The sequence below is a fragment of the Hyla sarda genome, chromosome 2 (genome assembly GCF_029499605.1).
Source record: "Hyla sarda isolate aHylSar1 chromosome 2, aHylSar1.hap1, whole genome shotgun sequence".
Classification (NCBI taxonomy): domain Eukaryota; kingdom Metazoa; phylum Chordata; class Amphibia; order Anura; family Hylidae; genus Hyla; species Hyla sarda.
This window is the reverse complement of record NC_079190.1, coordinates 60,982,508-61,005,215: the sequence shown is the minus strand read 5'-3', so window position 1 is coordinate 61,005,215 and position 22,708 is coordinate 60,982,508. Positions and strand designations below refer to the sequence as shown.

General features: G+C 47.7%; 1 protein-coding gene across 4 annotated transcripts in view; it reads right to left on the bottom strand.

Annotated features, from left to right (window-relative positions):
• Positions 1 to 22,708, bottom strand: part of PDS5B (PDS5 cohesin associated factor B) — a 136,864-nt gene that overhangs the window by 27,650 nt on the left and 86,506 nt on the right. For all 4 annotated transcript variants that reach the window (XM_056561895.1, XM_056561894.1, XM_056561893.1 and 1 more), the window contains exons 18-22: positions 14,795 to 14,900; positions 12,558 to 12,718; positions 12,263 to 12,386; positions 11,999 to 12,157; positions 11,832 to 11,900 (exon numbers count right to left, since the gene is read on the bottom strand). In XM_056561895.1, coding sequence (XP_056417870.1) covers positions 11,832 to 11,900; positions 11,999 to 12,157; positions 12,263 to 12,386; positions 12,558 to 12,718; positions 14,795 to 14,900 — 619 coding nt within the window. The remainder of the gene's footprint in view (positions 1 to 11,831; positions 11,901 to 11,998; positions 12,158 to 12,262; positions 12,387 to 12,557; positions 12,719 to 14,794; positions 14,901 to 22,708) is intronic.

The following is a 22,708-nucleotide window of genomic DNA, read 5'->3' as shown; positions in this document are numbered from 1 at the left end:
GTGGTAAATCTTGCAGAGGAAGGCTTGTGTGCCCTCAGCATGGTGCGAACCACTCGGGAAGAGAAACCTCAAAGGTCCTCAGAACCGCTGTCTCAACCGCCACGCCGTCCAAAGCAGAGACGGTAAATAGGGGTGGCACAGAAGACCTGAGATAAGAGGTCTAGACGATAGAGAAGGCGCAGAGTTAAGTCGTTCAGGAGCCTGACCACGACGACGTACCACGCCCCCCCAGGGCAAGGCTGGGCCAAGAGAATGGCGGAAACGCCCTCTGCTGAGAGTTTCCTCACGGCCCCGAAAATAGAGGAAGGGGAGGAAACAGATAAGGTAGGGCAAAGCCCTACCAATGAACAGATAAGGTAGGGCAAAGCCCGACCAAGAGATAGGAACGCTTGGTTGTGGAAGGACGTGCTGAGGTCCATGCCTGGAGTGCCCCAGGGGTTGCAGATCACTGCAAACATCTCCGGACGTGGGGACCACTTGCCTTGGATGACTGAGGACCAGCTGAGAAGACAACATCCCAGAGACGCATAGGTGAGATGGCCGGAAACCTGAGTTCCGCCCAGAAGGGAATTTCTCCAACAAGCAAGCAAAGAAAGGATTGCCCTAGGCCCAACATGTTGAAGGGGAAAAGGGCTTCACGGGGGACCAAGGCCCCAGACCGGCCGGTCCCTGAAAACACCTCCCCCAGCCCGACAGACTGGAAGGGAGGGGCAGGAAGAAGCGCCCCTGAAAAAAACAGGGGGGAAACGAAGCCACCATAGAAGGGACCGACAAGACTGTCGAGAGAGAACGATCTTGCGGTCGATAGACAGTGGAGATCTGTCCCACCGGAAGAGAATCACCAGTTGAAGAGGTCTGTGACGAAACTGGGCCAATGGCACGGCCTCCACGGCCGCCGCTAACCGACCCAGGACATCCATGCAAAAGCGAATGGAAACTGGAGCTCGAGGAGAGCGGTTGGACTTGTTCCAACTGACCATCCAACCGAAGTAAGACAAAGTCTGGAGATTGTGACAGACTCTCCAGGATCTGGGCCCTGGCTGGAGCTCTGATCAGGTGGTTGTCCAAGTAAGGAATCATTGAAACGGTTGTCCGTAAAAGGGCTATCACAGGCGCCAGGACTTTGGTAAAGGTCCGCAGAGAAGTGGTCAGACCGAAGTGGAGAGCCACAATAGAAAATGACCGTCCGGAACTGCAAAGCGGAGGTACCGCTGATGACCGGGAAACAATGAGATGTCGAGGCAGGCATCCTTGATGTCCATCGAGGAACGAAAATTCCCCATGAACCAGGGACGCCAGCACCGAACGGAGAGACTCCATTTGGGAAGAAAGCAGAAGATGCTGGCTGAGATATTCGAGAACCACGATAGGGCGAACAGAAACGCCTTTCTTGGGGACCACAAAGAGGTTGGAATAAACCTCAAACGTTCCCCTGAAGGAACCGGGACAATTACTCCCTGGATAAAAAAGGAGCTGGATCCTGAATGTGCGTGGTCCAGGCATCCCAGAAGTAAGAGGCGACCAGCGACCCGAGAAAGGTCGGCGGGTGGGGGCGACTCTTCAGACCAAGGAAGGCCTACGGGTGCCTGATGGGGCCACGAAACGGCCGGAACGGATAGCCGACCCAGGACATCTCACTGACAGTAGCAGGACACAAGCTGGCAGTGGGAGGATTTTACCTCCAGCTGTGAGCCCTGCGCTCACAGCTGTCAATCAAGGAAGTGTGTCCATGACATAGGCAGTTGTTTGACTGGCTTTCTCAGTATGAAATACTGAAATTTTTTAAAAGAAAGCAATTGCAAAACCTATTTGTTTTTCATGCTTTACAACGTATTAAAAGTTTTTGTATCTGACCGTGCCTACTTAAGGGGTTAAGAGAACTGAGAGCCAAGTGTTGGTCCAGTCCAGACTATAAAAATGAAAGGCGGCACAGAAGGGAGAAGACAACTGGTGAGAAAGATTGAGACTCACACCAATGGAAAGTAAGACCGCCAAGTACGTGAATAAATCATTGCAGAGGAAGGCCCTGATCATTGTGCGGATGACCTGGGAGAGAACCCCCCAGCCCTTAGAACCGCAGTTTCAACTGCCACGTCGTCAAATGCAGAGACAGTAAATTGGCTAATCAAAGGGGACCCTGAGAGAGCAGGTCAGGAAGAACTGGGAGACGCAGTGGTACGTCGGCCACTATGTGAACAATGTCTGTGCACTACACGCATCTAGGCCAGTCCGGAGTCACGAGAATGCTGGAGACGCCCTCCGCTTTGAGATTCCTCAGGACCCTGGGAAGGAGAGGAAGAGGAGGAAAGAGATAAGGGGAGGACTAAGTGCGATCAGGGGATCACTAAGGCGTCCATGGCCAGAGGATCGCGGGACTTTGCAACTTTGGTTGTGGCGAGGCGCGAAGAGGTCCACGTCCGGAGTCCCCCAGAGGTTGCAGATTTCTGCTAACACCTCCGAATGAGATCACTCGCTGGGGTCAGCAGAGGAGCAGCTGAGGTAGTCCACCTCCCAATTGTCCACCCCCGGTATGTGAATCGCAGAGATGGAGGGAACTCTGGAGTTCCGTCCAGAGTAGGAACCTGGAGACCTCTGATTGCCGCAGGGCTGCGAGCACCGCCCTGGCAATTGACATATGCCACAGCCGTGGAGTTGACAGACTGGACACAAACAGGACAGTCCTGGAGAAGTTGCTCCCAATGGAGGAGGCAAAAAGGTAAATTGCCCGGAGTTCCAGGATGTTTATGGGGAGAAGAGCTTCCTGAGAGGACCAACAGCCCTGGACCGTCCAATCCTGGAAGACTCCCTCCAACCGCTGAGACTGGCATCATTCATGATGATTTACCAGTGAAGAGGCAGGAAAGACCATCCCTACCAAAGAGGAGGAGACTGAAGCCACCACAGGAGGGACTAGTACATTCGGGGGGGGGGGGGGGAGAATTCTGCGATCGAGGGAAAGCGGAGACTTGTCCCACCAGGACAGAAGTGCCAGTTGAAGAGGGCGACAATGAAATGGGCGAAGGGGACAGCTTCCACGGCCGCCACCATCCGACCCATGACTTCCATGTAGGATTGAATGGAAACTGGAACAGTACGACTGAAAAGATGAACGCCTGCTGACAGAGTGGCGCTAGTCCGGCAGGAGCCGAATCCGGGCGGCCGCAGTGTCAAACTGGAGTCCCAAGAAGATCAGGGACAGGGTGGGAGTAAGGTAGGATTTTTTCTGGTTTATCACCCAGCCGAAATAGGACAAGGTCTGTAGAATGAGAAGGAGACTCTCCTGATTCTGGTCACTGGTTGGAGCTTTGATCAGGAGGTCATCCAGGTAAGAGATCACGGACACACCCCGGGCTCGAAGGATTGAGATCACCACTGCCAGGAGTGGTGTTAAGACTCTTGGGGCCATGGACAGGCTGAAAGGAAGGGCCACAAACTGAAAATGGCCCTCCGGAGGGGGGTGTGGTGAGGTGCCGTGGAAGATGGCTGCTCACTGCTAGAGCGCCGGCACCACGAGGCCCTCTGCCCACCTACTTACGCCCTGACTTCCGTCAGCCTTATGGGGAAATCTTCCCGCAAGTCATCAAAGAGACAGCCTACCTCTACCTCCGGACCCGCCAGCCTGACTGCCATTGTTGGTCCTGCGTCTGGATTACACTCCCGCACTGGGACCCCTGTAGCCTCCCGGGAGCCCTCGGATACTGCAGTGTCATCGGAGCACCCTCCGGTCCCTCCCCCCCCCCCCCCCCCCGGAAGCCACCCGGGATGAAGACCTGCATGTAACTATGAAAGCCATTTTCAAGCTTCTCCTCGGGAACCCCCATCGGATAAGATCAAATTGTTCCAAGCCCTCAAGACCGAATTCGCTCCAAGCCCTCAAATGGCCCCCCTAGAGACGTCGTCTGTTGTGTGAACGACTTCCAACTTAAAAAAGCTATTATGGCCAAGGGCCGGTCCCAACGGAACTTCAACTTCAATGGTGCTCATATCCAGCTGTATCAAGACCTCTCCTGGATCACCCTCAGGAAGAGACTGCTGCTCCAACCCCTTTTGGCAGTTCTCCAAGACCATCATGTCACCTACCGCTGGAACTTTCCTCTCGCTCTGCAAGCTCGCAGGGATGGACGCTGCTGTTTTGCATTCGCACTCTGATAATCCAAATTTTTGTTCCGCCCTGGACATTCCTGCCCCTCAAGTGATGGACTGGGGACTCTCCCCTCCATCCGTATGGCAACCAGTCTGCAAGCAGCAGTCCGGAGGGAACAGGAAAGCAGCCCCCTCAGGATGACGTGTCTCTCTCTCCCCCCCCCCCCCCCCACGCACCTACTTGAACTGGGGTCTGGATGCTCGTTGGTGCTCCCCTAGTATCAGTGGGACTTCGCCTTCCCTAAGTTTCTCATTGGGATACATTGGTTGTTATTGTTTTACATTTATTGCAAAGTTATGCCTACTGTATCTTTAGGGTTTTTTTTGCGGTCAACTCTACCTGCTGCCTTTGGCATGGCCTAGTGGGGTTGATCTTTCTGGGCTAGTTCCGTCATTTCTCGACGATGTACTCATCTCCCCACCAAGGCTGGCTTTTTGGCGGCGATTTTAACCTAATTTTTCCCCCTTCCAAGGACTGTCACTCAGTCCTTGGCAGTCCTGCTCCTCCTGCGCCTTGCTTCTTTGTTCCGTCGCTTGATACGCTCCTCTTCCCTGTTAAGGATTAACCACCCTACTGAAAAATCCTTCCAGTTCTACTCCCATCCACATAAACTACATATCCGCTTTTTTGGCAATTTACCTATGGTCCGCATCCTCTCTTCTGCCTCCCTGCACCCCATTTCTTGGTCCGACCATAGTCCTGTCTTTCTCCTTGACGCTGCCACTGGCGTCTCAATGACTCCTTACTCAAATCTTTGCCCTACCGGGAATCGATACAGGCCTCCATAGTTGAATATTTTACTCTTAACCAGGGATCTGTCTTCGCAGGCTGTTCTCTGGAAAGCTCATAAATCAGTAATTAGAGGGCACTGTATTGCTCTCCTGTTTGAAACGCGACGCCTTGGCTCGAACCCGGGAGCTGTAATCACAAATTTGTACTCTCGAGACTACCTTGCTCTCTGCTCCTTCTCTTTGGGTGCTGAGGCGTCTGGTCGCGGCCCGGGCCCAATTGGGTGAGCTTGCTCTCCATAAAGTGGAGAGACAGTTTCTCTACGCTAAACAATGGTTTTATGAGAAGGGTAACAAAGCCCATTCGATGCTGGCTAGACATTTGAGAGACCGCGCTGCAACCCAGATGCCCTCCGCTCTGAAGGATTCTTCAGGCACTCTCCACTATCACCCTGATGCGATCTCTCGCCTTTTTTGGGACTACTATTCTAAGCTTTACTCCCTTACCCCTCAACTGCCTTCTGACCCTGGCGAACACGATGCTCTACTGGACTCCTTTCTTTCGGAGTGTCATTTACCTTCTCTCACAGCGAATGATCGGGCTTCCTTGAACACTCCAATCGCACTCGAGGAAATTGCTGAAGTCCTTACCATCGGGATGCTCCCCGGGCCCAGACTGTTTTTCTTATCTATATTATAAAGACCTTCTCTGCTCTCCTTCCTCATCTTGTTCCTCTGTTTAATTCCTTTATGGGGGGAGAGGGGATCTCGCAGTCATTTTTGCACTCACTCCTTATCCACATTCCTAAACCGGGTAAGGACCCACATGATTGCTTCAGTTATTGGACCATAGCCCTGCTCAATACCGACCTGAAGCTGTTCTCTAAGATTCTAGCAGTCCGTCTCAGTTGTCTCCTCCCCTCCCTCATCCATAAGGATCAGGTAGGCTTCATTCCTTTCCGCAAGGGGGGGGGGGGGGTGATAACACGAGACAGGTAATCGATCTGATTGATCTGGTTAACTGATGGTCTGATCAGGCTGTTGTCCTTTGTCTGGATGCTGAAAAGGCCTTTGATAGGCTGGGTTGGTCTTTCCTTTTTGCCACCATAAGGAAATTTAGGATTATGGGAGATTTCCTTACTGCACAGCGGGGTCTCTACTCTTCTCCCATGGCCTTTCTTAAGCTCCCTCATGCCTCTTCCTCTGTCCAATGGAACTAAGGCAAGGGTGTCCGTCATCTCCCCTGATCTTTGCTTTATGTATCGAACTCCTTGCTGCCACGATTCGGGGGAATGCGGATATCTCTGGTATAGACATCTGCTCCATCTAGCAGCCTGGGCCACTTATGCCTATAGCCGCTGAATGGAACTTGAGAAATTGTGGTTGGCACCGGTCCACCTTAATACCTTTCTCTGGAGTACCTTCCCGCCGGCAGTCCACCCAGGCCCCTTGCTGGGACCTATGTTCTTTTCCAGATATGTATAGGGATATTGCTCCAGGAAATTGAGGCTTTTCTCCTGAGTTTCTCCTTTGCAGTCTTTCCCTTACCATCCTGCTTTCCCTCCAAGCCTAACTTCCAGTATGGTTAGGGAGCGGGGAGGTAGGGGGTTCTTCTGTTGGGCAGACCTAGTTGACCCCTATCCTGCTCCTTGCCCTCTTTTGAGGACATAGTTTCCTGACTTGGTCTTCCCTCCTCCGAACGACTTCATTAACTCCAACTCAGACACTGTGTCGTCAGTGCTGGGAACTCATGTGGTTTCCATGCCTACGGCCTTCGAACGGCTATGCTGCTCAGGACCACAGACAAAGGGTCTTCTCTCTGACATATACTCTATTATTAATGCTCCCCCTGATGGAAATGCCCCATCTCATCAATAGACGAGTCATTGGGAGGAGGTTCTGAACACCACTGTCACCTTACCCCAATGGCAGATAATTTGGCAGCGGGCCTCTAAGACCTCCATCTGTACAGCCTATAAAGAAACGCAATTTTAAATGTTAATGGTATGGTGGTATATTCTTGCACTGCTTAATAAATTGAACCCAAATTTCCTCCCTCAATGTTGGTGTTGTAGTGTGGGGCTAGGCAGGGTCTTCCGCATATTCTGGGATAGGTTCTCGGACAAGCAACCCCTCTTAGTCCTCCTACTTCTTCTGATGCTCTTCTCCTTGCTTCCCTCCCCCTTCCGATCCATTCTTCCCCCCCCCTCCCCCAATTCCTTACTTTCCTTGTCTTATCTGTGTAGTCCTGTCTTCTATTGTTGCCTGTTTGTTCTGTAGAGAATTGTATTTCCCTGTTTCATAGGGGCCTGATAATAGGCTTACCCGGGAGTTCTCCTACTGAAGGAGCATTGTTTGACAACTTAATGTTGCATGAAGGATGTTTACACTTATTTGTTCAGATGTCTGCTCCTTACCTGTTGTTAATTATTTGATGCTTATTTTTGATTCATGTTTTCTCCTAGAAAATGACCTATGTTTTACTTCTGTACCGAAAAACTTCAAGAAAAATTTACAGTTGGAAAGAAGAAAACGGCCCTCCGGAACGGCGAAGCGGGAATACCGCTGATGAGCCGGAAAAATTGGGATGTGAAGATACGCGTCCCGGATATCCACTGATGAAAGAAACTCTCTCCTTGATCCATGGACGTCACTACAGAACAGAGAGACTCCATACGGGAAGGATGCAGGAATAGATGGCGGTTAAGGAGCTTCAGATCCAGGATAGGGCAGACAGAGCCCTCTTTTTTGGGGGCAACAAAAAGATTTGAGTTGAAGCCTGAAAAAATGCTCCTCAGGAGCAACTGAGACTATAACTCCCTGAGCGAGAAGGGTCCAAAGTGTGACCCGAAAGGCCTCCGCCAAGGAAGGAAAACAAGGAGGCCAGAATTTTTAAAAACGGTCCCTTGGAAAGGAAGCAAACTTGATACGATAGCCGTCACAAATGATATCTTAGACCCAAGAGTCCTGCACCTGAGAAAGCTAATCATCCCGGAAGAGGGACAAACTACCTCCCACCCGAAAAGAATTCCTGGGTGGGGGCGTCCCTTCAGGTGGAAGTAGGCTTACGGGTGCTCGACTTGGCTGCAATGTGGCCTGAACAGTTATCAGACTTCCAGGAAGGATGTGTCTTGAAGGAAGGAGCCTTCCTATTCTGTGAGGGCGTCGGCCTGGCGGTCAACCTCCTTTAGGCCCGATCGAAAGGGCCGAAAGGAGGTTGACTTCCAGCAGAACTCGCTCTGAGGCGACCGGAAACTAAAGTAAACTGCCGGCCAAATGCTAGTAGCGCAGCTACAGGCAGGAAAACAGCGCACAGAGGCTGAATGGGAGCGCTGGTCAGTGCACCACCCGCCACACCATGAGGGAGACTTGGAAGCTGCGGGAGAGATGTTTGGCTCCAGCAACAAAAAGTGCCCCTCGGTCTTCAGAATGACCGAGCAGGTGAAGATTACCAGCAGAGTGGGCCCAGAAAATGATTCTCCAGAGGCTACTAAAGGCAATTAGGTGAGCCCTGTCCCGGAAAATAAACTTACCTAGTGAAGTCTTTTAAAGCCTGCATCATGCTGGACTGAGACAACGAGACGAGCAGGTAGATAGGGGGACCTGGACCCAAGGTACAACCCTAGGCACTGGCCGATGGCGAGAAGGGGTTAACCGTGCATAATCTATGCCTGTGCATCTTCATTGGATATGGAGTAAAAGGTAAAGCTATGCTCCTGAACCCCCACCTTAAAAAAAGGAAACAAAATAAAAAAAATAAACCTACACACACGTCTCTGAACTAGAAAATAAAAAAAAAGTAAGAAGACCAGGTCTGGAGAGCTCCAGAACCATGTCTGTCTCCTACAGACACTAAGCTAAAACTGATTAGCTCAGAGTCTGAAGGTGGGGTATATCCTGACAGGAGGGGCAGACTTTTTTTTTTTTGCCTAGTGTCAGCAGCATATACCACGGTCCGTGCGTCCCCAATGGAGCCAACCGAGATTTTTTTTTTTTTTATAAAAACCGATAAAAAAATCCCATAGGGGTCACAAGAGGACATTTTTAAACTGACTAATTTGGCATTAAGTTAAAAAATTTTTTTTTAGCAGAAGTAAAACAAAATCAAGCCTATATAATTTGGGTATCATTTTAATTGAATGGACCTACAGAATAAAGATAGTGTAATTTTTAACAAAAAGTGCTCTGCGTAGAATCAGAAGCCCCCAAAATTTACAAAATGCCATTTTCTGGTTTGGCCGTAGATCAGGAGGTTTCAAACTCATAATCTAGGGGCCACTGGAGGTAGCGGCTAGGCCGCAAGCGCCCCTCACATATAATGCCCCCATCATGCGCCCCTCACATATAATGCCCCCATCATGCGCCCCTCACAGAATGAGGGGCCTGTGCAGCTGGCTGCAAAATTTTGTCCCACGGGCCGCGAGTTTGAGACCCCTGCCGTAGATTGTGGTGAAATTATTGATGTCATTACATAGTAGAATTGGTGACGCAAAAAATAAATAAAAACAAAAAATAAACCATCAATCATAGGGGTCTGTAGATGGAAAATTGGAAGCTTTATGATTTTTAGGTGAGGAGGAAAAAACAAAGTTCAAAAATGAAAAAACCTGTGGTCCTTGAGGGATTAAATGGGTACAGATTTAACAGATTTGTAAATTACTTCTATTAAAAAATCTTAATCCTTCCAGTACTTAGCTGCTGTATACTACAGAGGAAGTTGTATGGTTCTTTTCTGTCGGACCACAGTGCTCTCTGCTGATGAGGTGTCAGCAGATAGCACTGTGGTCAGACAGGTCCTGTCCATGTCAGGAACTGTCCAGAGCAGGAGCAAATCCCTATAGCAAACCTCTCCTGCTCTGGACAGTTCCTGACATGGACAGAGGTGTCAGCAGAGAGCACTGTGGTCAGACAGGAAAGAAATTCAAAAAGAAAAGTACTTCCTCTGTAGTATACAGCAGCTAAGTACTGGAAGGATTAAGATTTTTAAATAGATGTAATTTACACATCTGTTTAACTTTCTGGCACCAGTTGATTTAGAAAAAAAAAAGGTTTTCCACCGGTGGTACGCCTTTAACCCCTTAAGGACGCAGGACGTAAATGTACGTCCTGGTGAGGTGGTACTTAACGCACCAGGACGTACATTTACGTCCTGTGCATAACCGCGGGCATCGGAGCGATGCCCGTGTCATGAACGGCTGATCCCGGCTGCTGATCGCAGCCAGGGACCCTGCGGCAATGACCGACGCCCTCGATCTCGCGGGCGTCCGCCATTAACCCCTCAGGTGCCGGGATCAATACAGATCCCGGCATCTGCGGCAGTTCGCGATTTAAATGAACGATCGGATCGCTCGCAGCGCTGCTGCGGGGATCCGATCATTCAGAACGCCAGACGGAGGTCCCCTCTCCGTCCGGCTCCCGGCGTCTCCTGCTCTGGTCTGTGATCGAGCAGACCAGAGCAGGAGATGACCGATAATACTGATCTGTTCTATGTCCTATACATAGAACAGATCAGTATTAGCAATCATGGTATTGCTATGAATAGTCCCCTATGGGGACTATTCAAGTGTAAAAAAAAAAATGTAAAAAAATGTAAAAGTCACAGTAAAAAAAAATTGAAAAATCCCCTCCCCAATAAAAAAGTAAAACGTCCGTTTTTTCCTATTTTACCCCCAAAAAGCGTAAAAAACATTTTTTATAGACATATTTGGTATCGCCGCGTGCGTAAATGTCCGAACTATTAAAATAAAATGTTAATGATCCCGTACGGTGAACGGCGTGAACGAAAAAAAAAAAATCCAAAATTCCTACTTTTTTAATACATTTTATTAAAAAAATAAATTATAAAAAATGTATTAAAAGTTTTTTCAATGCAAATGTGGTATCAAAAAAAAGTACAGATCATGGCGCAAAAAATGAGCCCCCATACCGCCACTTATACAGAAAAATTAAAAAGTTAGAGGTCATCAAAATAAAGGGATTATAAACGTACTAATTTGGTTAAAAAGTTTGTGATTTTTTTTAAGCGCAACAATAATATAAAAGTATATAATAATGGGTATCATTTTAATCATATTGACCCTCAGAATAAAAAACACATGTCATTTTTACCATAAATTGTACGGCATGAAAACAAAACCTTCCAAAATTAGAAAAATTGCGTTTTTCGTTTTAATTTCCCCACAAAAAAAATGTGTTTTTTGGTTGCGCCATACATTTTATGATATAATGAGTGATGTCATTACAAAGGACAACTGGTCGCGCAAAAAACAAGCCCTCATACTAGTCTGTGGATGAAAATATAAAAGAGTTATGATTTTTAGAAGGCGAGGAGGAAAAAATGAAAACGTAAAAATTAAATTGTCTGAGTCCTTAAGGCCAAAATGGGCTGAGTCCTTAAGGGGTTAAGGACTGGGCCAATTTTCGTTGTTGCACTTTCATTTTTTCCCTCCTCGCCCTTTAAAAGCCATAACGTACTTTAATAAAAGTAATTTAGCAATTTGTTTTTCTTTTTTACGCCATTCGCTGTGCGGTCAAACTAACATTTTATCTTGTACTGTAGGTCGGCACTAAAACCATATAAAATGTGTATAGTTTGCATTTTTCTTTTATTCTATAGCTGTCAACTGAATGCTCTATCTACTCTTCATATGAAAATTTGGCTCAGCCAAGCAATCACGCATACCAAATTGACAAGAACAAAGTTTAGCAGCTAGAGAACAGTTCTAATGGCACATCCCCATACACAGTAAAACTGTAAGCAGGTCCCACCGAAAGTTCACTAATGTGCCTCAGGGGTCCCTTTAGAAATAAGGCATGTGCTGAAATTATGCAAAATCAGACTATACAACAAGGATTTGTTTCAATCTAACCATGAATATGCACTAAAGCAACAACAATTTTTTGCAAAAAGACAATATTCTTTACAACCCATCTGACAAAGGACAGACAAATTTACTTACCTTAACCAATGTCTCTTGTGACACTTCCTCATCAGGAACCCACAGTTTAGTGGTTTTTCTGCCTGGACACTGATGGGCGAGAAAAATACCGTACATGCATATAAACAGAGGTGGTCTAAACATTTGTTGAAGTGTATCAATAAGACAGTATGTAAAGTAAGACTTACTCTGTCAGTCATTAACAAGTCTTTTACAACAAAGTTTGCTACCATTGACTTCAGTGGGCCTGCAAATTGATCAGGTGCCATTTGAGCTATGTGACCAATTGTTATGAGGGATATGATAAGCTGTTCTGGATTACTGGGATCAAGGCTTTTGTGTAATGGCTAAAGAGGCAAAAAGAAATTGCAATAAAATGACTGTTCTATTAACATGATTAGCAGATAAACAGTGGTAAGAGAAAGGGCAATTTTGGCTGGGAGACAAAATACCTCAAATATTTGAGCAAACTGTGTTTCTTTGCTGGAAAATATTGAATGGATACAGTGAATCGAGTACTTGGCTTGTCGAGGAGGTCCCTTTTTAGCTTTCTGCTGTAAAACAGGAAGCAGTGCTCTAGAAAAAAAAATTTGAATACTTGTACACATGATAAATATAAATAAAAAGACTAACAGTAAAATTAATGTCAAATAGTGGCTAAAATTTTGTATAAATATACACAAAAACACAAGACAGTAAACACTGTTACCTGCCACTACAAATATAAAACAAAAGATAGTAACTTACGATCTAATGTGTGGGAAGTCATCTTCAATTTTATTCCCAGTGTTTTTGAATATCTGCAGAGCCGCCTCAGCCACCTTCTCATCATCCATCTTAAGACAAGCTAAGAGGGATTCAAAGGTTTCAGCTGAATGAAATGAGATGGGATGTGTAAAAGACAGCACCTAAGAAAAACAAAATCAACAGTAATGTGAAAACTACTGCACCTTGGAATATTTTCTTTTGAATTACATCGCTGTTCTCAAATACAACTTCTGCATTAAAAAAAATGCAATGCCACGTATGAATAAACTATTTTTTCAACAGCAAAACACTGCCAAAATAATTGAGGTTTCATCAAACCTCACACATTGCAAATTCTGAAAGCGAGAGAAGCAAAGAAAGAAAAACAAATAGACCATACTGCAGACAAAGGAGGAAAGAAAGATGAAAGTCCAATGCAGCACACTGTATTCAAAATGGAAGGACGGTGGCCAGCATACAGTGCTCTCCTACACCAAGTCAGGGATTCCTAAATGTATAATGGCAGCGGAAACCCTGGAAAGTGCTTCCAGTCCTGGGAAACCCATACTGACATTGCTGCCTCAAAATGAACTTTGTGTAGGGATACAAAAAAGCAATATAAGCTCTGCAAGACAGGGGAATAAAGCTGCACTCACTCACACAGAGGAATTTGCCAAACTATATCTTTATTTCCAGTGTCCGTACAGCGCAGGCAGGTGGATGGCTGAATGTGCGGGGAGCGAGAGCCGAAGCTCTCAGGTCCGGGGAGCGTACCAACAGACAATTCGTTTCGCGTCGGAAATGACGCTTCTTCTGATCGTGGGTACCCACGACCAGAAGAAGCGTAATTTCCGACGCGAAACTAGTTGTCTACCATATCTATCGGGACTTTGATTCATTCATGATAGCTGTCTACACAAATAGCTGCAGTGCCTGATTGCCGTCACCAGCTCTAAGAGTCTTTGTTATGATACAAAAAGCATTCCAGAATACTATGCCGGGCTATAGTGTGGCTTGGATATGTTTAATGCGTTTAGCGGGTCTTAAAAATTGCACTTTCCATGGAAGCCAGGTAGGCAAAAAGCACTTGGGATCTGAGGTGGGGAAACACCTTTAGGTATTGTCTCCTGCAGTGTCCAACAACAGTATCTTTTGGATCACTGGGTCTTTCATTGTAGGCTGTACATTCCTCATATTAAGTTATGTTGGATTAGGGTTTTATTTTTGTTTCTTTAATGTTCATATCTTTGTGCCATAATCATTTTGGTGTATAACAGGAGTGGTATGTAAGTGGTTTTTGGACTAACATTGTTGTTATACTTGAGATTTGTACTTTTTAGTTTGTGCAGCTACTCATCCTCCACCCTCACAGAGCTTATCTGTTTCCAATCAGACTTACAATTTGTCCTTGGACTGTCTGGTTTTTACATAGCAACCAATAAACCAGGGATCAGCTTTCATTAATGAAGATGCTCTTGTAAAATAAAACCTGAGCTGTGATTGGTCGCCATTAGAAAACCAGACAGTTTTTGTCCTCAGACATGTAATGCAGGAACTCCCTACCTTCACGTTTTGCCTTAAAATATTTTTAGAAATAGTTTTTATTGGTAAAGAAAAAAAAAAGAAAAAAAAGATTGTGCATATATTTTAAGTTAAGTGTATGTATATTGTATTGTACTAATAGAGAACGTTGTAAGAGTTACACAACTTAAAAAAAAACTTCCATAATTGTTAAATCAACCCTTACAGCTGTTATTCTACACCAGAGTCTCCTCCATGGTGCACAGCTATTCCTCATCCTCTCTTTTAGGTGGTGAGAACAGAGCTGCACTGTTCTTCAGTGGTATACACACCTAAGCTTCCTTTCTCTTACTTCTCTGGCCAATCACAGGACAGCACTTACTCCCCGCTGCTATTCCATGACAGTGTTGAAGAACCTGCACTAGACTGCACTGTGCTGTGGTGGGGGATGATTTGCAGTACCACTACTACATGTGGGAGGTTACTGCTTACTAAAAGGAAGGGATTCGCAGGCAGTACAGAAAGGACAGGGTTACTTCACAAAACTGTCCTGTTGTAAGCAGTGCACTGCTGCTGATAAGAAAAGGGACAGCTTCCCCAAAGTTTATGGGTGGTCAGTGGGATCCCCAATTTATTTTCAGGCACAGCACCTGTCTGTATCAGCAGCTTATATCACATATTTGAGCTTACCTGCTGCCCTTAAACTAACACTTTACCTTAAGCAATTCTAGGCCTGCCCTGATGGCTTGATCTGTCAGCACGCCTTCCTCTTCATCATCCACTGTGCCGTCTATTGATTTATTAACCAGCTTAATGAGGGAACTGTTAAGAAAGCATACAATCAAAATGAGTTTATACTAATGACAGTGAAAAGTATATGGTATATTAAGTGGTAGTGCACCCCCTGTGCGAATGCATTCCCAAGCAAAAAGGTCTCTAGGACTATTCTATAAGGACAGGAATATGACTAACATATGCATATCAATACAGACAGTATATAAAAGCTTAACCCTCTTAAAGGACAAAGCTGATTTTTGCCTTAATGAATTCTGACATAACTTTATATTTCCAGCTACATAGCCAACTGAAATTCCATTATAGGTTACCATAGCCGACAATACCTTTACATTTCATGATGCAAAATGTAGTCTTTATTGAATCAAATTTGACAGTAAAATACACTTTAGAATTACCTTGATATATCAGATTGCACTCCATTGCTACAGCCCCCTATAGGCAGGCTGTAGCTATAGATTGGTCAAAGCAGCATCAGAGGCCTAGTACAAACCTCAGGCTCACAAGACAATGGATTGGTTTGGGGGAACTGATCCGACCACTGCAACTCTAGATGAAGGGCACTACCAGTTGATATACTTCCTTCTTTTAAATGCTGTCACCATCGACAGCAGCATTTTAACTGTTAAAATAGCTGGCAAAGGAGATTGTTCCTTGACAGTTATTAAGCAATGGTCCTTGTGAGCCCTCTGTATCCTTCTTAAAGGGGTACTCCGGTGCTTAAACATCTTATCCCCTATCCAAAGGATAGGGGATAAGATGCCTGATCGCGGGGACCCCCTGTGATCATGCACGCGGCACCCAGTTTGTAATCAGTGCCCGGAGTGTGTTCGCTCCAGGACTGATTACCGGCTACCGCAGGGCCGGCGGCGTGTGACGTCACGCCTCCGCCCCCGTGTGACGTCAGGCTCCACCCCTCAATGCAAGCCTACGGGAGGGGGCGTGATAGCTAACACGCCCCCTCCCGTAGGCTTGCATTGAGGGGCGGAGAGTGACGTCACACAGGGGCGGAGGCGTGACGTCACACGCCACCGGCCCTGCGGTCGACCATAATCAGACCCAGAGCGAACACGCTCCGGGTCTGATTACAAACGGGGTGCCGCGTGCATGATCACGGGGTTCCCATGCTGCGGGACTCCTGCGATCAGGCATCTTATCCCCTATCCTTTGGATAGGGGATAAGATGTTTAAGCACCGGAGTACCCCTTTAACAACCCAAGATATAACTTCCATGGGGCATTAACTCTGCTCACACAAATGAAGCCATGGTACATTACTGGATCGACTGCATGGCATACAGCCACCAATATCTGATTGTAAGGGTGGGTTCCCACTACGTTTTCGCCCATACAGGAGCGCATACGGCAGGGGGGAGCTAAAACCTCGCGCTCCCGTATGCCTTCGTATGCGCTCCCGTGTGTCATTCATTTCAATGAGCCGGCCGGAGTGAAACGTTCGGTCCGGTCGGCTCATTTTTGCGCCGTATGCGCTTTTACAACCGGACCTCAAACCGTGGTTGACCACAGTTTTAGGTCCAGGGGGGAAAGCGCATACGGCGCAAAAATGAGCCGACCGAACGTTTCACTCCGGCCGGCTCATTGAAATGAATGACACACGGGAGCGCATACGAAGGCATACGGGAGCACGAGGTTTTAGCTCCGCCCTGCCGTATGCGCTCCCGTATGGGAGAAAACGTAGTGGGAACCCAGCCTAACCCAAGCTTCTATTGTGGTGTACATCAATATGATGGGAAGAAAAAAATAATTGTGCTGCATGGTGTCAAATCTTCTGGGACTGCCGACTGAAGGCACTGAACTTCCTAACAGGAAAACTGCAACCACAGAAAATAATCAAACCTTTAAGGCTCTATTCAAGCTAATGCCATTGCTTTTCTAATCCATGGCAGCTATGCCAGATTCATTTAAAAATGGATACTAGCAAATCCTAACAGACCACCACTGACTTTGCACTGCATGTTCTTGTCATGAAAAGTGCCAGAAAGCTGACAATCTCAGAGGTTGAAACATTCAGCGCACTAAACTGTACAAGTTGTTTCCATTAAATGGAACAAAGTATTAGATTTTACCAAATATAACACTTGGCAACGGTGGTTGTATCATCATCATCCACAGGGAACGTTTGTCCATAAAAATGGTGAGAATATGAATTTTGTAAGTCACCCCCGCCCCCCTGTAAGTAGTCCCCTGGGTGGGAAGCTATACTAACAATCAAACCGATGCGGCTGTAGTGACGCCCACCTGGCGTGACTGACAGCCGGCATCATCGTTGTGCTCTGTCTTCTTAGGGAGCAGAGCCATAACAGGCCGTCAATCACACCGATGATGTGTCACTACAGCCGGAACGGTGGGGCTAGACAAATATAGCTAGAATGTAGACGAAGAGAGCACTGGGCACACAGGTTCCGGTCAAGTAGTTTATTTGCAGGTGGAAATGCTCAGCAACAATTGTTTCGCTACTCGCAAGTAGCTTTCTCACAGAGGCTGTGAGAAAGCTACCTGCGAGTAGCGAAACAATTGTTGCTGAGCATTTCCACCTGCAAATAAACCCCTTGACCAGAACCTTTGTGCCCAGTGCTCTCTTCATCTACATTCTATTTGTGGAAAGCTGTCCTGTGTTTCACTGTGAGCACCGGGGGTCAGTGCCGTGAACGCCCGGAGGTTTTGCTGTGTGTCCTTGGGGGGTAAACTGCCAAGCAGTGCCGGCTGCTTTTTCTTACTGTAGAATATATAAATATAGCTCCACATCTAGGGGACTACTGACAGGGCGGAAGGGGTAACTTACAAACGTCATATCCTCACTATCCCTGAGGGCAAAAACATCTTTTGGGGATGGTTAGGATAAAGATTTTTCCATATATAATGCATTGCAAAGTGTAAATGTATATGGTAAAATCTAATGCTTGGTTTCGGTTAAAGAGAACCTGTCTCTGTTACATGTTGCCTGCAGTTCAGACAGCTTGTAACAGGGACAGGCTCTTTTTACACTTATCTGTGGTTCACTCTGAAGCAATTAAAAAAAACAGATGTGAATAGGGCTTTAGGTTCAAGGGTTCAGCTTCAAGGGTGATTCCAGAAAGCTTCTCCCTGCTGAACTTTATTGATAGATTTCTCCCTATACACAAATAGGAAGAGATCTATGAATAAAGCCAAGCACGGGGAAGACACGTGGCATTGTCTTGATGACCCCAAGCCAATTTAATTCTGTTTTTTAACCTATGATTTGTCTAAGAGGCAGCAGCTTTTCATAGTCGAGTGTAATAGAAGAATTTGATAACAGGCCCCCTTAAACATATAACACAGAAGCAATACAAAATGTCTGAAAATACAGTACATAAAGCTTTTTATTTAATGCTAAAAATTGCTTAACTAGATCCGTTAATATATTTCATATGAAATTTTAATATCTAACATGATACATGAGGACAACTTAACCAGATTCAATTTTCCTTTTGATTTCTGTAGGCCAGTTAACAAAACCATTAATGTCACAAAATTACATTAGTAACAAAAAATCAAAGTTCTTGGCAAAAAAGAAAAAAAATGAATGGATCCAACAGAAATTATTAGATACAAAAAGGAGATTTTTTATGCTTACCGTAAAATCTCTCTCTAAGGATCCATTGGGGGACACAGACCATGGGTGAATGCTGCTGTCACTAGGAGGCTTGACACTATGGAAACAAGAGAAGTCTGCTCCTCCCAGCAGGGTATACCCGCCCACAGGCACCTGAGGTAATCAGTTTTAATCCCAGAGCAATAGGAGAAGACCGACAGGTCAAGAGAAAGCCACAAACTGTCCGAGCAATCAGAAGAAAAGGCAACTGAACACACCTTCGCACAGATAACTGAAATAGGAACACCAGAAAAAAGGGTGGGAGCTGTGTCCCCCAATGGATCCTTTGAGAAAGATTTTACGGTAAGCATAAAAAAATCTCCTTTTCTCTATCGGCTCCATTGGGGGACACACACCATGGGAGGTACCAAAGCCGTCCCTTGGGTGGGTAAGGAATCAGAAAGGTGGACGGTGGGACCACCGCCGTCTGCAAAATCTTACAGCCCAGAGTAGCATCAACTGATGCGAAGGTATGAATCTGGTAGCACCTTGAGAAAGAGTGCAAAGACGACCACGCGGACGCCTTACAGAACTGCAATGCCGAAGCCACGTAGCGGAGGGCCCAGGATGCCCCGAAAACGGGTGGAATGAGTCAAAACCCTGAAGGGTGGGATCTTCCCCTTGCAGCGGTAAGCTCCCAAAATGGTTGTCTTGTCCAAGGAGCACAACAGGTTGTGGAACAAATGCTTCCAGGGATGAGAAGGGGCCGGACAAAAGGACGGAAGGATGATGTTCTCAATGAGAAGAAAAAGCCAAAACCATAATCAGGTACGAAGGACGGACCTGGACGGAAAACAAAACAACTTGTCCTGGACGGAAAACAAAACAACTTGTCCTGGTATACAACCAGGAAGGGAGAAGGGCAGGAGAGAGCTGCCAGCTCTGACACCCTTCTAACAGAGGGAAGAGCAATAAGGAATGCCACCTTCCGGGGAAGGAGGCGAAGAGAAATGTCCCTGACAGGTTCAAAAGGGGGGCCTTTCAGGGCATCTAAGACCAAGTGCAAGTCCCAAGGGGGGAAAAAATGGGACTGATAAGGAGGGGCAGCTTATGCTACTCCCTGAACTAGGTTCGGACATGATAATTGAACGCCAGAGAACGTTGAAAAGGAATGGAAACGGCCGAACCTTTGACTCCTAAGGGAGCTGAAAACCAAACCACGACCGGAGAAAAAGACTGAGTTTCACACCAACAGAAATAAGACCGGCAGGTATGGTAGTAAATCTTTGCAGAGGAAGGCTTGTAAGCCTCCAGCATGGTGCTAACCACTTGGGAAGAGAAACTGCGGGTCCTCAGAACCGCTGTCTCAACCGCCACGCCGTCAAAAGCAGAGACGGCAAATAGGGGTAGCACAGGAGACCTGATATAGGAGGTCTGGACGATAGGTAAGGTGCAGAGGTAAGTAGTTCAGGAGCCTGACCACGACGACGTACCATGCCCGCCAGGGCCAGTCTGGGCCACGAGAATGGCGGGAACGCTCTCTGCTGTGAGTTTCCTCAGGTCCCCGAAAAGAAAGGAAGGGGAGGAAACCGATAAGGTAGGGCAAAGCCCGACCAAGAAAGAGGAACGCTTGGTTGTGGCGGGACGTGCAGAGGTCCACGCCTGGAGCGCCCCAGAGGTTGCAGATCACTGCAAACACCTCCGAATGTAGGGACCACCCGTGGAAGGCCTACGGGTGTCTGATGGGGCCGCAAAACGTCCGGAACGGATAGCCAACCTCCGGGAAGGACAGGTCCGGAAGGAGGGAGCCCTCTTCCCGTGAAGGCGCCTGGCTGGACCTTTTGTTGGTACCCTTTGGTGGCACCAAAGGTCCGCAGAACCCAAAGGAGGACTTATGGCGGAAAGCGGTTCTGTGAGCCTTATGCAGAGGTAATAAAGAACTCTTTTCCGCTCGTCGCCCCACTTCCTGAAGGCGGCGTCCACATTCCAGGTTTTAAGCCACATGGAAGGACGGTGGCTACCAGGTAGCTTGTGGCAAAGGCAGCACAGTGGCTGCACATGGAAGCAGAACACAGAAAATCTCCAGCTGCGGAGCATCGGAGAGCTAGATGAAATAAATCCTCCAGAGGGATCTTGAAGAATACCCTGGCAGAGATGGGAGACCATACTGAAAGGGCCCTTGACACCCAGGCCAAAGCAAAAGCAAGAAGATCCTGCTGTCTCAAAGGCAAAGTCTGCCAAAGTCTCCACCTTCATGTCCGCTGGATCCTTGAAGGCAGCCGCATCAGTCAACGGCCAGATAGGCGCCTTAGAGAGGCGGGAGACCGGCAGATCCACAGTTGGAGAGGAGGTCCACCGAGCAATGAGGTCCTTGGCGAAGGGATACCGCGCTTGAACCTTCTTCGTTTCCTGAAACTTATTGTCAGGGTGCCTCCAGGCGGATACCAGCAAGGCGTAAAATTGAGTGTGAGAGCTGAAGGTCTTGGGTGCCGGTCGGGCACGAAAAAAAGGAGACTTCTGGAGAGACGTTCGAAGTTCCTGGGTCCTTTAGATGGAAGGTGTCTCTTATGGCCGAAACCAATGAGTACATTGGAGGCCGAATCAGAAACCTCCTCCACAAGTTCTCCGGGTGAATGGGAACGAGGTGCGGCAGCCCTGGAGGTTGGGCACGATGAAAGGAACGTCCGAAGTTCCTGGTCCTCTAGATGGAAGGTGTTTCTTATGGCCGAGACCAATGAGTGCACCATGTCCGACATATCCGTGCGGTCCTCTGAATCAGAGGCCGAATCGGAAACTTCATCCACAAGTTCTCCAGGTGAATGGGAACGTGTAAAGTGGCCCTGGAAGAGGGGGAGACTGACCTGGTACGCGGGTCTGGAGAGCCAGAGCGGCAACCATGCGAGCGTCTTCTAGCGGAGCAACGCTCGCTACAGGGCGGAGTAACGGGGCGATGCTTGTGAGGGGAGCGCCCGTGCCTGCCAGAAGACTGGGAGGATGGGTCAGATGAAAAACACCCCTATGACGCTGCGAGAGCGTCAGTATGGGGGGAGAGCGGGACCCTCCGGAGGGCCACTCCAATGCAGTCACCACATAACGGGAGACCTGAGCCAAGTTGAATACAGACTGGGGGAGGGAGAGGACCCAGGCTGGAGGGGCAGCCGAACCCACTGGGTCTGGAAGACAACCGGGGTAGAATAGCAGGGGGGTCTTGGAGAGCAGTGGAGCAGGCAGAGCAAGTGGGTTCAGCAGAACCGGGCATTTTGGAATTACAGAATTTACAGAAAAAATGGGAAACTAACGCTCCAGTTGTCTGTTAAGAGGGAGGAACAGTTCTGGGAACGGACATAGGAGAAATGCTGACCAATAGCAAGAGAGGGGCATGCCAGAAGCAGGGGCACTGCTGATTGGCCCCTGCCACCATAATCGCGAAGACCGCACTGATTGGTGGTCAGTTCGCGCCCCTAGAAGCTCCGGCGGCCTGGGTGGGCGGAGCCGAAATTTCAACAAGAAACAGTAATGGCGCCCGCTCCTTGCCCCGAGCGCACGTCATTCGCATATGCGCTCGCAGGGAACTGAGCGGGCGAGACGCCGCCCGCAGCAGCCTGCTGCCGAAAGTGAAAGTAAGCCGGCGCTCCATGTCAGCCACTTAAAGTAAAACACCCACATCAGTTTGAATGAAATGTGAAGTAAGCTGTGCCCCATCTAAAATGCCACTGCTCACCCCAGTAATAAAGAGACCCCCTGTCCAGGCGAGCCCCATTAGACCCTGAGAAAGTTGGGCCAAAAACTAAGGGTCTCCAGAGGTTGCAAATCTGCACCTAAGGGAGAAAGAGAAAAATACCCACCTCAGTCAGAAGAACTTACCTAATGAAGTCTTCTATGAAGCTTGTCAGCCTTTAGTCACCTGCACGCCGGGCTACCATGTGCGAGCGAGGCGAGCAGGGAGATGGGGGACCCGGACCCATGAGGTACAACCCCAGGCGCTGACCGTTGGCGAGAGGGGATTAACAGCACATATACGCAATGTCTGTGCCCCCTCAATCGCAATGGGGAAACAGTGAGCCGCAGTTCCTGAGTCCCCACCTGAAAACAGGAAAGAAAAAGGAATAAAAAACTAACACATCCCTAATCTAGGAAAATAATAAAACATTAGACCTGGTCTGGAGAACTCCAGACCATGTCAACCTCCCTAAGATACTAAGCTAAAACTGATTACCTCAGGTGCCTGTGGGCGGGTATACGCTGCTGGGAGGAGCAGACTT